General features: G+C 43.8%; 1 protein-coding gene across 1 annotated transcript in view; it reads left to right on the top strand.

Moving 5' to 3' along the window:
- The window catches only part of CCDC60 (coiled-coil domain containing 60), a 150,581-nt gene that overhangs the window by 131,816 nt on the left and 2,974 nt on the right, over positions 1-15,791 (top strand). The window contains exons 10-14 of the mRNA XM_055323275.1: positions 5,434-5,518; positions 9,271-9,342; positions 11,850-11,906; positions 12,581-12,703; positions 14,616-14,747. Coding sequence (XP_055179250.1) covers positions 5,434-5,518; positions 9,271-9,342; positions 11,850-11,906; positions 12,581-12,703; positions 14,616-14,747 — 469 coding nt within the window. The remainder of the gene's footprint in view (positions 1-5,433; positions 5,519-9,270; positions 9,343-11,849; positions 11,907-12,580; positions 12,704-14,615; positions 14,748-15,791) is intronic.

Raw genomic sequence — 15,791 nt, 5'->3', positions numbered from 1 at the left:
GAAGAAAAGTGTCCCCAGCTTCAAGAATGGCCTCAGTCCAGAAGCGGCACATTGCCCTCCCAGTGGCAGCAGGAATGCTGAAGGAAGGAGGGGGCAGAGGGGAAAGGAGACTGTGATGAGTGGAGGGGTGAATGATGCCATCTTACCAGGCACCGGAGACACTACAGACTTGTCCCCAAGGACTACCTCCCTAACCAGTTAAGCACTCCCATCAATCCTATCTCCCAAAACTCTTAAATCTTCTCTCTTCATTTCCATTACTTAGTCTTAGTGTAGAGATAGAAAACTAGGGCATGTAGGCTAGTTCCTGACATTTATGTTTTGTTTAATACACAAGGCTTCATTTAAAAAAGTAGGGGGATATTTTACGATTTGATTTTACATAAAAAATTTTAATTAAAAAAAAAAACACAGCACTGGTATAAGAGTGGACCCACAACCCTGCACAACATTCAACTGGAGCTGCTCCTTTTAGGTAGGTATTACATTCAAGCATTGTTCTCAATGGGCCAAGTGCATGGTCATTTATCATTTCATTTGCCCTACTGTTTTCTCTAGAATAAGGATGATAAGGATCATGATGATGAAAGTAAAATAATTAATGCTTAAGAAGACTTTTACGTACCAGGCACTATTCTAGCCTCTAGCATATACAAACTAATTGTGTGTATATATATACATATATACACAATTTTTTTGCATATAAATTCAATGAATCCTCATAACACTTTTTATGCCTATTTTGTATATGAGAAAATTGGGGCACAGGGAGGTTAAATTATTTGCTCAAAGTCACACATCTAGTAAGTGATGAGGTCAGAATTTGAACCCAGGCAATCTGGCCCTTATGTCACACTTAATCTCTATGTTTTAAACAAGTCTCTAGAAAAAGTGGGAAATTAAAGACCAGGAAAGAAACTTGATTTTTCATAACACTAGCTCATGTCACCCATCTGGTACCTAACCCTCTGGGTACCTGAGTTTGGAGCACTCCCCTTGCCCCAGTCCACATTCTCATTACCTCTCACCCATATGACAGCAACAGTCTCCTAGTCTCTCTTCTTCCTGCCTTGCCCTCACTTGCCCATGTTTCCATGTTTAGCCAGAAGGAAATTTCTGAATTAAAAATCTGAGATAGGGCACCAGGGTGCCTCAGTCAGTTGAGTGTCCAACTTCTGATTTCAGCTCAGGTCATGATCTCAGGGTCGTGAGATCAAGCCCCATGTTGGGCTCCATGCTAAGTGCAGAATCTGCTTGGGATTCTCGATCTCTCTCTCCTTCTGTCCCTCCCCCTGCTCACACACTCTCCCTAAGTAAGTAAATAAATAAAATTTTTATTTTTTTATTTTATTTTTAAAAAGATTTTATTTATTTATTCATGACAGATATATATATATATATATATATATATATATATATATATATATAGAGAGAGAGAGAGAGAGAGAGAGAGAGAGAGGCAGAGACACAGGCAGAAGGAGAAGCAGTCTCCATGCCGGGAGCCTGACTTGGGACTCGATCCCGGGATTCCAGGATTGTGCCCTGGACCAACGGCAGGCGCCAAACCACTGAGCCACCCAGGGATCCCCTAAATAAAATAAAATAAAAAAAAAACGATATAGTGCTCTCCAGCTTAACATCTTTCAAGACTCTCCATTGCCTCTAAGACATTGCATTTGATCTTGTCCCAGGCTGTTATAATAGGCTCAGCTCTTACCACTTCACACCTTCTACCAGGCACTCCAACCTCACCAAAATGCTTTCTTCTTAAACAATGCAAATTCTTTCACGTCATCCTCTCTCTGTAGTGCCTTTTCACCTTTGGCCCTTTAGTCTGGTAGAATGCTACTCAACCTTCAAGGCCCTGCTTAAATATTCCCTCCACTGTGAAGTCTTCCCTGATGCTCCTGGGTTCCCTCCCCTCAATTCTCTTAGTACTTTATATTTGCTTTTATTGAGTACTTTCTTTTAATTTGCAACTGTATATTATTGTATCAGGTAGGAATTCCTTTTGGCTGGATACAAAGATCTGAAAAGTAGTAGCTTAAAACAGATAAAAGTTTATTTTTCTTACAGATTAAAAAAGACCAGTCCACAGCTGGTATGGCTCCCAAAGGTCATCAGGAACCCTACTTCCTTCTGTCTTTCTTCGCCACCACACTCAGCATCATTTTATGATCAAAATGGCTGGAATGCCAGTCATCACAGCCACATGCTAGGCTGGCAGCAGAAGGAAGTAGGTGAAGTGGAAAAGTACTCACTCCCAGCTGAATGGAAGCAGTCTTCTCAGAAGCTCCATAAACATTTCTACTAAACTCTCATCGCCCAGAGTTTTATCCAAGGGGCACACTTAGCTCCAAAGATGTTGGAGAATGGTCTAGTTAATGCTTACCTTTACACACACACAAAAGTACAAATACACAGACAAATGCACACACACATACATGCACATATTTCCATTACTAAGGAAGATAGAGGAAAGGAACTTGAACTTGCTACTAGTGTGGAACAATAATGTCTTATTCACCCTCAGCCCAGCACACAGTGGGTGCACAACAATGACTAAGAGATACACTTTTACCAGAGACCTATGTCCCAGAGAGAAAGTAGAAAGGCTTTTCTACTTCCACCTCCTCATCTTTCCCCTCTATTTATCCCTTAACCTCCATCCCATTTGTCATAGCCTTGACAAAAGTAGATTAATTTCCCAGACTTTCACTGCCTTCTAAAACCTCCTCAAATTTATTCTGAATTCATGAATCCTATTCTGAGAGACATACCATTTGACCAAGGTCTAATTTCCAGGATAGCTGCATAATGAAGTCTTTATGGAGGCAAATCACTGGGGACAGCAGGTTATGGCCTCTCCGTAGACTGATTCTCTCCCCAAATCAATGGCAAGGGGATTCACAAGAAACCAAAGCCCAGGCCATTTCTCCTGCCAGTCTTGAAGTTCCCAGTCTTGAAACTGTTAGAGGAGAAACTCATTTCAACAGCAACTCAAAGAGATGGCGGCTAATGTTCCCCCACAACCCAACCCTATACAACAAAAAGACCTCCTCTTTTTCCCCAAAACAGAAGAAATGAATTTAGTCACTAAAGAGTGAGATTTGTAGACAAGCTGTGGATAGGAAATGGAGGAAGTAAGTCAGAACTTTCTTCTTCAGTGTATGATTTGGCATTTGAAAACACAGTATGCCATTGTCTGTAAACAATGGATAATGTCATCCCCATAGCTCTGAGATCTGAGGACCAAGCAGGTTCCTCTGAGTGTGGGCCTCCATCACAGTGCCCTATTCCTAGAAAAATCCTATTTTGTATATCTGCACCCCTTGCAAACAAGTGTCTGCTCCCAGATAGCCTTGAGTAGATGTGGACCTCCTGAGTCCCCAGGCTTTATCCTAGTTCATGTGTATCCAACCTCAGCTATGTGATGGATGGAGCTTGATATTGGTGAGCACCATACCTGACCACAGGCATTATTGGCAAATAAAAAAAAAATCTTTGGTGCATTAGGTGAGTGTGGAGCCTTCTTCATGATTCTCTAGGAAAGCTGCCCAATATGCCAGGTCACCAGAGTCCTAGTGGATGGATACCACCACTTGCTGGTATCCACCCACCTCTAGGCTGGCTTGCATATGGGGGAGAGCAGGAATAGGGGAGGATTGCTCCTTGGTTCCCAGGAGATGGGAAGAAAGCAGAGGAACCAGCCCCAGCTCCCCTTACTAATAGGCTTCTAGACACTCCACAAGGATTCTGGGAGGTGGGCATCATAAGAGAACAATGAAGATCAGATTTGGGTCAAATGGAATCATGCCCACAAATTAGTAGGAAGATACATTACTTGGGAATGAGGAAGACAGAGTGGGAAAATGGCTGAATGTTGGTGTTCATCACAGCCTAGATGGCTCCAAGATCATTAAGGGACAGTGCCCTTATCCTAGTACCCAGTGACTGAATTCATAAACAAGGCTGGATACAAATGGCTGTAGAAAGCACTGGGCTTCACTCCTGCAGGTATAGCTTTTGAGACTAGCGCTTGCATTGACTACAGGTACCTACTGAAAAGTGGAAAGTGTCCCCACTGGTACTGTCCTCCTTCACTGATGCCCCAAATCCAGCTCAAGTTCTCCCAAATACTTCCTCCCACTTTTTTTTTTTTTTTTTTTGCTCCTTAGCCATGCCATTCACTTATTTATTCAGCAAATGTTGATTGGGACTGCTCTATGACAAGCATGGTGCCAGGTACTTGCAAATCTGTATCCATATAAACATGTAGGACTCCCATTGTCCTACTTTTCTCAAAGAATATAGCTGATTCTCAGTAGATTTCATTTTCCAAATTTGAGTCAGTGTATTAGTTTACTGGGCTGCCGTAATGAAGTACCATGAACTAGACAGCTGAAAACAATGGACTGTATTGCCTCACACAGTGCTAGAGGCTGGAATCCAAAATCAAGGTGTTGCAGGGCTGCACTTCCTCTGGAGTCTGTAGTGGGGAATCCTTCTTCACCTCTTCTAGCTTCTGGTCATAGCTGGGCAACACTGGGCACTTGACTCTAGACGCACGATCAATCCATCTGCCTCCATTATCACAGGTCATCTTCTCCCTGAGTGTCTCCGCTTGGATTAAGGCCCCACTTCACTCCATGAGGACCTCATCTTAATTTAAATAACTGCACCTGTGACATCTCTATTTCCAAACAAGAATGTGAATAATTCACAATCTGAGGTACTGGGGGATTAGGACATCAACACATCTTTTGAGAAGACACACTTCAATTCGTAATAGGTACACAGATGTATTTCTATACCATGTAAAAAGCAACAACGTTAAGTATGCAGGTAAAAGATGCAATGAGGAGTGGCGAGAGCAATGGGGCAGGTGGAGCGTGTGTACCTGCCCAAAGGCCACTGTCTGCATGCAGCAAGAATGAGCCCCATCCCAGAGCCTCGTCCAGGAAAGCAGGAGGTCTGAATTTTTACACAAAACCTTCTAGTTGTAAAAGGTTAGCATCTACATCAAATCAAACAAAATCTGTGTGAGCTAGATTCAGCTTGTGGTTCACCAGTTTGGAACTTCAGGTCCATGGGATCAGGGAGGGTTTCTTGAACAAGATGGTTGCTTCTCAGAATTGGAAACTATACTTTGGCTACACTAGAGTTTAAGGTCAGGGAAGGAAGTGAGATGAGACAGGAGAGAAAAGGAGAAGCTAGATCCTGCAAAGTCTTAGAGGCCACATGGAGGAACGTAGATGCTGTCCAAAGGGAAAATAATGAGTCATCAGTTTTAAGCGGGGAGATGTGCAACCTGCCAAACACTATGGGCTGCCTACACCCTCATCTATCCCTCTCCAGCTCCCTACACACAGAAGCAGAGGGGATGTCAGCCCCGCCTGCCCTCTGGACAATGACCTCTCATGTTCCCCTCAGATTTGCAGAAGCTCCTGAAGATGGTTCGGGAAGATGCCCAGAGGACAGTCACGTTGGAAAATAGGATGCAAAAGAAAGCATCCAGGTACCTTCTCTTGACCCCTGGGGTAAATAAAGGAATTCAGAATAATAGTTATAACATTAGCCAAGGCAGTTCCAAATTATTGAGCATTTTCTCTGTGACAAACACTTGTTCACATGTATCATCACCTCCCTGGGTTCTTACAACAACCCTTTAAGAAAGGTACTAGTATCGGGATCCCTGGGTGGTGCAGCGGTTTGGTGCCTGCCTTTGGCCCAGGGCGCAATCCTGGAGACCCGGGATCGAATCCCACGTCGGGCTCCCGGTGCATGGAGCCTGCTTCTCCCTCTGCCTATGTTTCTGCCTCTCTCTCTCTCTCTGTGTGACTATCATAGATAAATAAAAATTAAAAAAAATTTATTTAAAAAAAAGGAAGGTACTAGTATCTTTATTTTACAAGGAGAAAATGAGGCTCAGAGAGGCTAAGTAACTTGTTCAAGGTCACCTAGCTAATGAATGGGAAGGGCACAACTTGAATGCAGACCCTTCTAATTCCAAAAAGCATCCTCTTAACTATTATGTTGCACTGCTTCCTAGGAATTACAAGGTTATTTGTCCACTCTTTTACTGAATATTTATGAATATGAATGGATTAGGTACTAATTATTGCAAGAAGCATTAAAAGAGGAAAGCTCAGACCTAAGAGGGTGAATAATAGGAGAATCTGATCTAGTCTGGGATGGCAGTGGGTGAGGTGGGGTGGAGGGGAATCAGAGAAGTTTCCTCCAAGGAAGAGACTGTAAGAGATTGTGGATGAGGCAAGAAAGAGCCACCCAGCCAAAGTTGAGGGCAGGTGAACATTTCAGGCAGCAAATGTGCAAACACGTTCAGAAGGGACCATGGCACCTTCAAGAAACTGAAAGCCAGAATGGGATGGAGAGAGGCGTAAGTCTGTCTGGGGACCTTGAAGACCACCTCAAGGATTCTGGTTTCCTTCTTAAGAACAACAAAGATCCTCAGAAGTGTCAAGCCATCAACCAAGACGATCAGCTCATAGCGTCAGACTTGAATCTGAAGTATCTTCCCTCTGGTGGGAAGCCTGGTCCACAGGACTTCTGACCTCGAAAAACCTCAGAGACCATGCAGGCTAGAGCTGGAGTTTCCTTCCCAAGTATGGATCCCTCTGAGTAAGCAAATTACTTCTTGAAAATAAATGATGCACTGGAAGAGGTTCTTCATTGCTTTCAGCCTACTGGGATGCTGGCTATGACTTATTGGTTATTGTTATTACCATAATTACAGTTCACCAAGCACTTGCACATACTTCACACCCGCCACTGCTTGCTAATGATGAGTTTGTTCTGTTGCTGCCTCAACTTGCATCAGGGTTCGGAGGGTGGCCCTTGGAGGCATCCAGAGACAATGTTGGCCTTCAAGGCTCTGGCTGCTGTTTCTGATTTACCAGTATCTACATCAAATCAAACAAAATCTGTGTGAGCTAGATTCAGCTTGTGGTTCACCAGTTTGGAACTTCAGGTCCATGGGATCAGGGAGGGTTTCTTGAACAAGATGGTTGCTTCTCAGAATTGGAAACTATACTTTGGCTACACTAGAGTTTAAGGTCAGGGAAGGAAGTGAGATGAGACAGGAGAGAAAAGGAGAAGCTAGATCCTGCAAAGTCTTAGAGGCCACATGGAGGAACGTGGAGGCCACATGGAGGCCACATGGAGGAAGCCACATGGCCTCTAAGAAGCCTCTTAGAGGCCACATGGAGGAAGCATCAGCTCTATGAGTCTCCCTCCTTGGTAAGAACTCACAGCATGAACACTGGTGTTGAAGTTAGACTGGCACACATTCAAAACCTAGAAGAATCTGACTTAGCCTTTCTCTGAGCCTCAGTTTTCACATCTATAATATGAGATTGTGTGCATTGCCCTTGGAACCAAGTAGGCTAGGGCCGATCTCCATCCCCATCATTTAATTGTCTTGTGATGTTGATTGGGCAAGTTGCTTCACTGCTCTGAGTCTGATTCCCATTGTGTAAAATGAGGCTTATTAACAACCTATCCCAAAGGGTTGTAGTGAGAATTAAATAATATTAGTTTTGTAAAGTATTATTATTGTTGTAGAAATTATCTATTTCAATAAGTCATTTTAAGAATTTAGGTGAAATAATGTATTTAACATATTAGCATGTGCCAGGCATATTACAAGCACTCAATATATGGCAGTCATGGTTGTGGTGGTGGTGGTGGTGGTGGTACTTTTATTTCACACATAGCATCCCACGGAATCCTCACAGCACATTTTTGAAGCAGGTTTATTAACAACTACTCATTACCAACGCCTCACAAACATGAATGGAGAAGGAGGATGAGTGACTTGCATATGGTCCTCAAAAGACAAAACCACATGAGAACACAAAACTCATCACATGGCCTTTGCATTCACTTCAGTGATTACAATAACCATGGTGACAGAGCAAGAACCTGTTGAAATTTCCCATGCTCCTCAATTCCTCTGGGAGAAAAATCTCCCTAATCTCTTCCAGAGGCAGCAGATAACAGAGGCTTCTCTGTAGAGCTGCAAAGAGACAGTGAAGAAAAGCTGCACATTTTCTTCTGCCAACTTCATTTTAGAATCTGGATTCCTTTTTCAGTGCAGGCCCCAAATCTGTTCCCATCAGGGCTGACATAGAAATCTTGGGCTTTTCATAACCCTTAAAAGTCAACTGGACCAGCTCCAGTCTCAAGGCCAGACTGCTCTCTAGTCATCTTAGTCTGTTTGGGCTGCTGTAACAAAAATACCATGGAATATGTGGCTTACAAACAACAGATACTTATTTCTCACAGTTTTGGAGGTTGAGGAGTCCAAAATCAAGGTTCCAGCAGATTCGGTGTCCAGTGAGGGCCTTCCCCATAGATGATTGTCTTCTCACTGTAACCTTGCAAAGGGGAAGGGAACTCCCTGGACTTTCTTTTATAAGAGACTAATCCCAATCATGAGAGTTCTGACCTCATGAGCTAATCACCTCCCAAAGCCTTCAGCTCCTAATACCTTCACCTTGGGGATTAGGGTTTCAACATGTGAATTTGGAGGGATGCAAACACTCAGACCATAACATCACCCAGAAAGATGATCTTTTCTTAAAATCTTCTTTTTTTTAATTTTTTTTTTTATTTATTTACGATAGTCATACAGAGAGAGAGTGAGAGGCAGAGACACAGGCAGAGGGAGAAGCAGGCTCCATGCACCGGGAGCCTGACGTGGGATTCGATCCTGGGTCTCCAGGATCGCGCCCTGGGCCAAGGCAGGCGCCAAACCGCTGCGCCACCCAGGGATCCCTTCTTAAAATCTTCTAACAGTATTTTCTAAATGTCTCTGAGGAGCAGAATTAGCTGAGATGCTTGTTAAAAATACAAATTTTTAGTCTTCATCCCAGACCCACTGAATCAGGATCTCCAGAAGAAACTGTATTTTTAAACAAACACTTCAAGCTGAGAAATTCTACGGTTTCAAAATGTGCTCTCTGCACACCTGTATTAGAAGTGTGTGTGTGTGTGTGTGTGTGTATGTGTGTGTGTGATTGTAAATGCAGCTTCCGGGGCCTCACTCAGGGTCTGATGTATCCAAATCCCTGAGGTTATGGTCCAGGAATTTGTATTATTTGCAATCTCTCCAGATGATTCCCATGCCCAGTAAAATGTCAGGATCCTTGCTGTAGAAAGAGAATTCTCCATCCTCCCACAGATATTTTCTGGCTTAGGGGCACCATATATTCTGTGCCTTATTAAGAGACTCATCTTGCTTTGCAGTATCTTGCCAATGATCAGACAAAACAAGAGTGATTCCACCAATAAAGACATACAGACCACCCACAAATCAAGGTAGGCGGGCACCTCACAGTTACAGGGACCGTTAAAGAGATGTCCCTTACCAGACCATGGAAAGTGGGGCAGGGAGTGGGGTACTTTTTCCTTCTTGACTAGAAATAAGTCCCTTAATTTCTGGGGCTGAGGGTGAGTATCCAGGTGTCTTTCCCCTAACTCAAACTGTATAAAGTTAAAATCTTCCAGTCATGGAGAGCTATGAAGCAGAGAAGGTTATGTTACAAGACCACCCTTTCTCTCTTTATTTGGATGACTTATAATGAGGGAGGGGAGGTCCACCCCATTCATTTACTTATCCTGAGTATACTTATCAGTCCCTCCATGTGCCAGGATCTGTGCTAGGTTTGGAGGGATTCAACAGCAAAGAGGCCATACACAGTCTGCCCTCAGGGATCTCACAATCTGGACTGGGGTCATAACATTTTTTGTGTTACAGATCCTTCCAGAAAAATGCTTTTAAATGCTTACTGTAAATTATAAAGGTTTGCAAAGAAATCTATTGTACTGTGTATTATGATATTACAACCAAATTTGGGATATAGTCATCTATGAGCTGCTTTAGCAATGAATTATATAACAAGACTTAGCAGCAGATCTAATAACTACTGTAATTTTAGATTAGTGTTGAGTGTAAATGATCTTTCAAAGTAGCTTCCATGATTGTAATCACCCAGGAATTTGTATTGTACAAATACATGGGATTTCCATTTCTGCTACAGGCTAGTTGAAATATATAGGCTAGTTGAAAGATGTAACCTTTCTTCTATCTGCTTTCATGGACTCCTTGAACCCTGCCCATGGTTAAGAATTACTGGCCTAATGAGAGAGCCATGCATTTATTAAATAATCCCACAAAGTTAGCCAAATAATCATGACCATGGGAAGTGTTCTGAGGGAAAAGTAAGGAGGACTGGGTAAATGTTGAGCACCAGAGACTTAAGACTGAGTTTGAGCTAACATCCTGAAGAAAAGAAGACTTAGCTAGCCTATGGTGCAGATAGGTGGGGATAGGTGGGAATCCAAGCCAAAGGAATAACATGTGCAAAGGGCCTGAGATAGGAGAAAGCTTAGGGGCATTGAGCAGAAATAAGTATGGCTGAAATTCTAGGAGAGCCCAGGAAAAGTGAGACAGAGACAGGGAAAGGGTCTTTGTTGTTTATTCCTATTTGTTCTTTTATCACATCTCCTCCCTGAGTCACACTGTCAGTGCTAGACGACAGTCATCTACAGGAGGAAGGTCAAAGCCAATATACTCACCCAAAGAATTCATCTGCAGGGGTTGGGGCAGTTGGTTGGAATCCAAATTCAAGGACCTCTGGGTACTATTCCTGGCCTGCATCCCAGAGAGATGGGATAACGGCTCAATCCATCAACTACCAGAGCTAAGACTTCTAGATCCAGTCCTCTGAACCCCTGGAGAAAGCAACAAAGGTCAGGACCTTTCCTATGGAAAGGAGTCTGGGAAGTGGCCAGCCTACCTAAAGAAATTCTAGGTGCTACAGAGCCAGAAGGGAAGGGTCAGCTGCACATCACAGAGATAAGAAAAACAGACTTATCCTTTCTAGAACCACACAGAGAAGGCAGTCAAGTAAGTTTTCCAAGCATTTGGTAAAAAGAAAGGGAGACGGCAAGAGAGAAGGTGCGAGACACTGGCGCTGAAGAACCTGGGAGAAGGTACAGGGGAGGGATGGGCATGAGCAAAGGAGCTTCACCCCCTTCCAGGATCTCTGACCAGGCAGAGCCACAGGAGGGAGTGGCCACTCAAGGAAGTCAATCAGCCCACACCTAGAAAGGGCTCAATGTCATGAAGAGTTGACTGATCACAGATGAGGACATTAATGATCCAGAGCTGAGGTGCTTGCCCAGAGACTGGGAGGTGGTGGTGCCAGGTTTGGGCTCTGGAGTCAGCTCTGTCTGCCTCCAAAGTAAAGCGAAGTGAGTTGTCAGCTCGGGTCCAGTTTAGAGAAGGGAATCCTTGAATGAAGAAGTAGTCCGGGGTTGGGAACATCAACACCATGATCAGAAGGACTTGACCATCCCTTCACCAGATCTGCACTCAGCCGCAGGGTTGCATGCTAATTGGTATAGAGAGGAAAATGGAAGGGCCCCCAGGTGAACTTGCCCTCTAGAGGGAAAGATCGATTGTGTACAAATGAAACTGGGATCCAGCAAATATGTCATCCTGACAATATACAGAGACAGAAGGTCAAAGTCAGACTAGAAGAGTCAGAGCTGGCAGAAATTGCTGTAGACCATAAGGTGGTTGGATTTGAGCAGGTGGAGAAGAAACAAGAAAGACCCTCCAGGCAGGGGATATGGGTAAGAAGCAAGGGCCAAGAAGTGGGGAAAATATGCACTCAGTTCTACGACAGGTCCCTTGATTGAGCCACCTCCCTTCTCTGAATCCTGGAGGCTAACTGGTGTCATGGGAGCCCCCAAAGAACCCTCTTTATGAAAAGTAGGCTACAGGCAACCTAAAATCATCCCTTCATGTTCATTGACAGATCCAGCAGTACAAGTGGAGAAAGCCACACTCAAATCATCCAGAAGAAGTCTAAAAGGTAGGCCAGATGGGCAAGAGAACAAGCTGGGCAAAGGCACTGTGGCAACCACATCATCTGTCTTCCCAGAGGTGTGGGAAGAACCCAATGCAGACTAGACCCCCTGAAGCCATACACAATGCTTAAAGACAAGGGATACCCAGGGCAAGGGGCTCACAGGCAAGATGCCAATGCAGACAATGGCAACAAATTCCTCTCTGTGCCAGGCACTGGGTGAAGGATTTCATATTCATTATCTTGCTTATTCCCCAAAACCAATTCTATGAAGTAGGAGCATTATCCCATTATATGGAGGAGCAAAGTGAGACCTGGCCAGGTGAGCTGTCTTGCCCGAGGCCACACAGCTAAGAAATGGTGGTACAGGAGTTTGAACCTCAGTTTCCCAGCTCCTGATTGCATTTGATCTCACTCTCCTTAACATTTGCTGGGCTCAAGTGACCAGATGTCTCCCTGTGGGCTTGTTTAATAAAGCCTGAACCACTAGCCTGAATTGTTGGAAAGACCTATCCTTCCTACATCCAGGGAAATGCTGAGAGAAAATCCAGGTGGGAGTAGGGAACCCAGGGTGGTGCAGAGAATCTCCATGGCAGAGCACCTTGGGGCCCAAGGAATCCAGCCTCACGGGTCTGATCCTGGGGCTTTGTCCCCTAAACTCTTCATATCTGTGTCTACAGCTGCACCAACCATGATATCATCCAGTGCAAGAGTGGCGTATGCAGCACCATGAGGGCCAAGTTTTATGGTGTGGCCCAGGAGGCTGGCTTCTGTCTTCAAGATAAGATGGAAATCCTCATGAAGTAAGGGCATATAAACATCCATTCACCCAAAGGACATTCATCTAGTACTCACCATGAGCCCACTGATGCCAGGTGCTGGGGCTTAGCAGGGAATAAGGACACATTTCCTGCTCTTGGAGAGATTACAGTTTCCTGGGAAATATGGGCAGAAACAAATAGCTAAATTGATACAAATGTAGGTTGCCATACAGGAAGATAACAGGGTGCCATGAGAGGAATCATGAGGACCTAATTTAGGCTGCGTAATCCAGGGGGACTTCTCTAAGGAAGTGACTTTAGACTGAGCTTTGACAGGTGAGGAATTGTTGGTGATCTAAGACAGTGGAAGGACATTTCAGGCAGCAGGAAAAGTACATACAAAGCCCCAAGGCAGGAACGGACATGAAAATTTGAAGAGAAGGCAGAAGGAGGTGGTGAGGGTAGTAGTATACACAGCCATGAATGCCCTACTTCAGACTTGGAACTTGATGTTAAGAGCATTGGTGGGCTATTGGAAGATTTTCTTTCCTACCCTGATACCCAATAAGTGTTTCACTTCCCAGCCTGCCCCTTGACTGTGGTGACCATTCACCCCAGTGAAATGAATCTATTCCACTCAACGAAGGTTATACTGTGACACTTTGGTCTCTCATTCTGGGAGCATGGAGGGTTAGCTGCTCTGACTGCTCACTGGGAGATGACTTGCCCTCACCTTCTGGGAGCCCCCATCTGATGAGTGAGACAGAAAAATAAACAGGCAGTTACCACACAGATGATGAGGGTCAACATGGGAATGAGCCTGGGGCTAAGGGAACACATGAAAATGATGTCTTACTTAGCCTGAGACAGCAATCAGGAAGGTCTTCCTGGAGGAAACAACATTTTCAGTTCAATAAAAAATCGGTGAGATTTTTACTCTATACAAGCCAGGGCTCTTACCATGTGTAAGAGCTTTGTATTTATCATTTAGCCCTCACAAAAATCCTATGAAGCAGATGCTGTTATTAGACCCATCTTATAGATAAGAAAAGTGGGCTCAGAGATGTCTCTTGTCAAAGGTCAGCCAGTGGTTAAGTAGTAAAGGTGGAATTTGAACCTGGAGAGTTGCATAAGAAGAGGCAAGGAGGGACAGGAGTTCCAGGGGAAAACAACAGCAAAGTCTTAGAGGCCAGAAGGGGTACAGGGCACCAGGAAATGCCAGTAGTCAGGTGTGGTTGGGGCTTATGCTGCTTTCATGGTAATTAGAGAGACAGAGACAAGATCATAAAAGGTCTTGCTAGCCCAGCTGTGGAGGTTGAACTTTACCTCAGAACTTTGTTCAGAGCCAAAGTATAAAATGCCAAGCTGGAAAATGCTGTAGAGGCTGAATAATCCAGAGCCTTGGAGAGCAGGTTACTCAAGGAACTTTATTCCAAATAAAATGGAAAGCCATTGAAAGTTCTATACAGGTGAGTGACACGGTTATGTTTATAGTTTAAAGACTCCTTAAGAGAGCTAGGACATATGCTCAAAATGATAAGGGGAGTGGGGAAAAGAGGAATCAACTTGAGTTAAACACCTACTGTGCATCTGGCATTAAGCCCAGTACTTTGCACACATTGTATCATTTAATCCTCACCCCCAAGCACCAGAGCCATTATTACCCTCTATTTTCCAATTAGAAAACTGTGTAAATACAATCAAAAATAGTAGGTAGAGAAAGAAGGCTGATAAAAAAGTGACTGGATTTAGCAAGAAGGGAGCATTTCAGGACCTTGGAGAGAGTTGTGTCACCTTGTGGCCTGAGCCACATTGTAAATTGAAGAGTGTCTGAGAAGGCTGAGGATTTCATGAAGAAAAGGGTATTTAAGTCAGATCTCAAAGGGCAACCCGGATGGGTAAAGAAGAAGGGGGTCTGATCTCTTTCCTCTTTTTCATACAATGTGTGATGTAGGCGCCAAGAAGAGAGAGTTCTCCAGAAGTTCCATTCTTTCAACATTGTCTCGAATTTTGAAAAGGATATAGCAAAAATGAGATATCAAGCCTCCATGATAAAAGGGGATGCAGAAGAAATTGCAGACCACTGGTAAAGATCCTGAGAGCCAGATAAGATGGTCCTCGACATGGGTGGAGGGGGAACGGGCTGTTATTAAAAAAAATCACATTTGATCCCATTATCCTTCAAGACTGTTAATGGCCACCAGCAGCAACCACCCCCCACAAAAGGCAGTCAGGCAAGAACCCCTCAGTTCCTGATTTACAGAAAATCCAACAACTGTATGCTCCATATTTATCTTCTGTTTGATTCACACTTGCAAATAAGGACTAATTTGTCAGCCCTTTGGGAGAGGCGATAAGGCAAACCACCTAAACATTTCTACAAATTGTGAGGTCTCTGGGTCAATCCCTATATTCCCCCCAAATAATCTGACCCCTTAGGATATAAAACCAGGCAAGCATGTCCTAGGAACACTGTGCCCTGGTATGGGGGTGATAGTATAGGTACAACAAAAAGCAACATGAATTGAGTGATTCCTGGGTGGCAGACACTATCTTAAAAAAATTTCCTGGGGCAGCCAGGGTGGCTCAGCAGTTTAGCACCACCTTCAGCCCAGGGCCTGATCCTGGAGACCCAGGATCGAGTCCTACATCAGGCTCCCTGCGTGGAGCCTGCTTCTCCTGCCTGTCTCTCTGCCTCTCTCTCTGTGTATCTCTCATGAATAAATAAAATTTTAGAAAAAAAAGAAATTTTCCTAAACTATCTATTTTATTTCCCACCAAAATCCTGAAAGTTACATAGTAATCTCTGCTTTGTAAATAAGGAAACCTCAAGATTTAAACCCATATTTAAACCCTTGTCTAACCCCAGTTGCTATGCTCATCTGCAATATAGAATTTGGAGTCTGCCATGAACCCCATCATAGCAGGGTGAGTAAATCAAGATCTAAGAGTAAGATGAGAAAGCCTAAAAATGTACCCAGAATCCCTTCATGATTTTAATAATGTGGAATGGGAGCTTACAAGAGACACAAATAAATATACACCACAAAATATAAAATACAAAGCTGTGCACATAGCCCAAAATTAGATGGTCAATTTCTTTTTTTTTTTAAGATTTATTTATTCATGA

The sequence above is a fragment of the Nyctereutes procyonoides genome, unplaced genomic scaffold (assembly GCF_905146905.1).
Source record: "Nyctereutes procyonoides isolate TBG_1078 unplaced genomic scaffold, NYPRO_anot_genome, whole genome shotgun sequence".
Classification (NCBI taxonomy): domain Eukaryota; kingdom Metazoa; phylum Chordata; class Mammalia; order Carnivora; family Canidae; genus Nyctereutes; species Nyctereutes procyonoides.
Note: the sequence above shows the minus strand (reverse complement) of the source record. Positions and strands in the feature narration are given on the sequence as shown.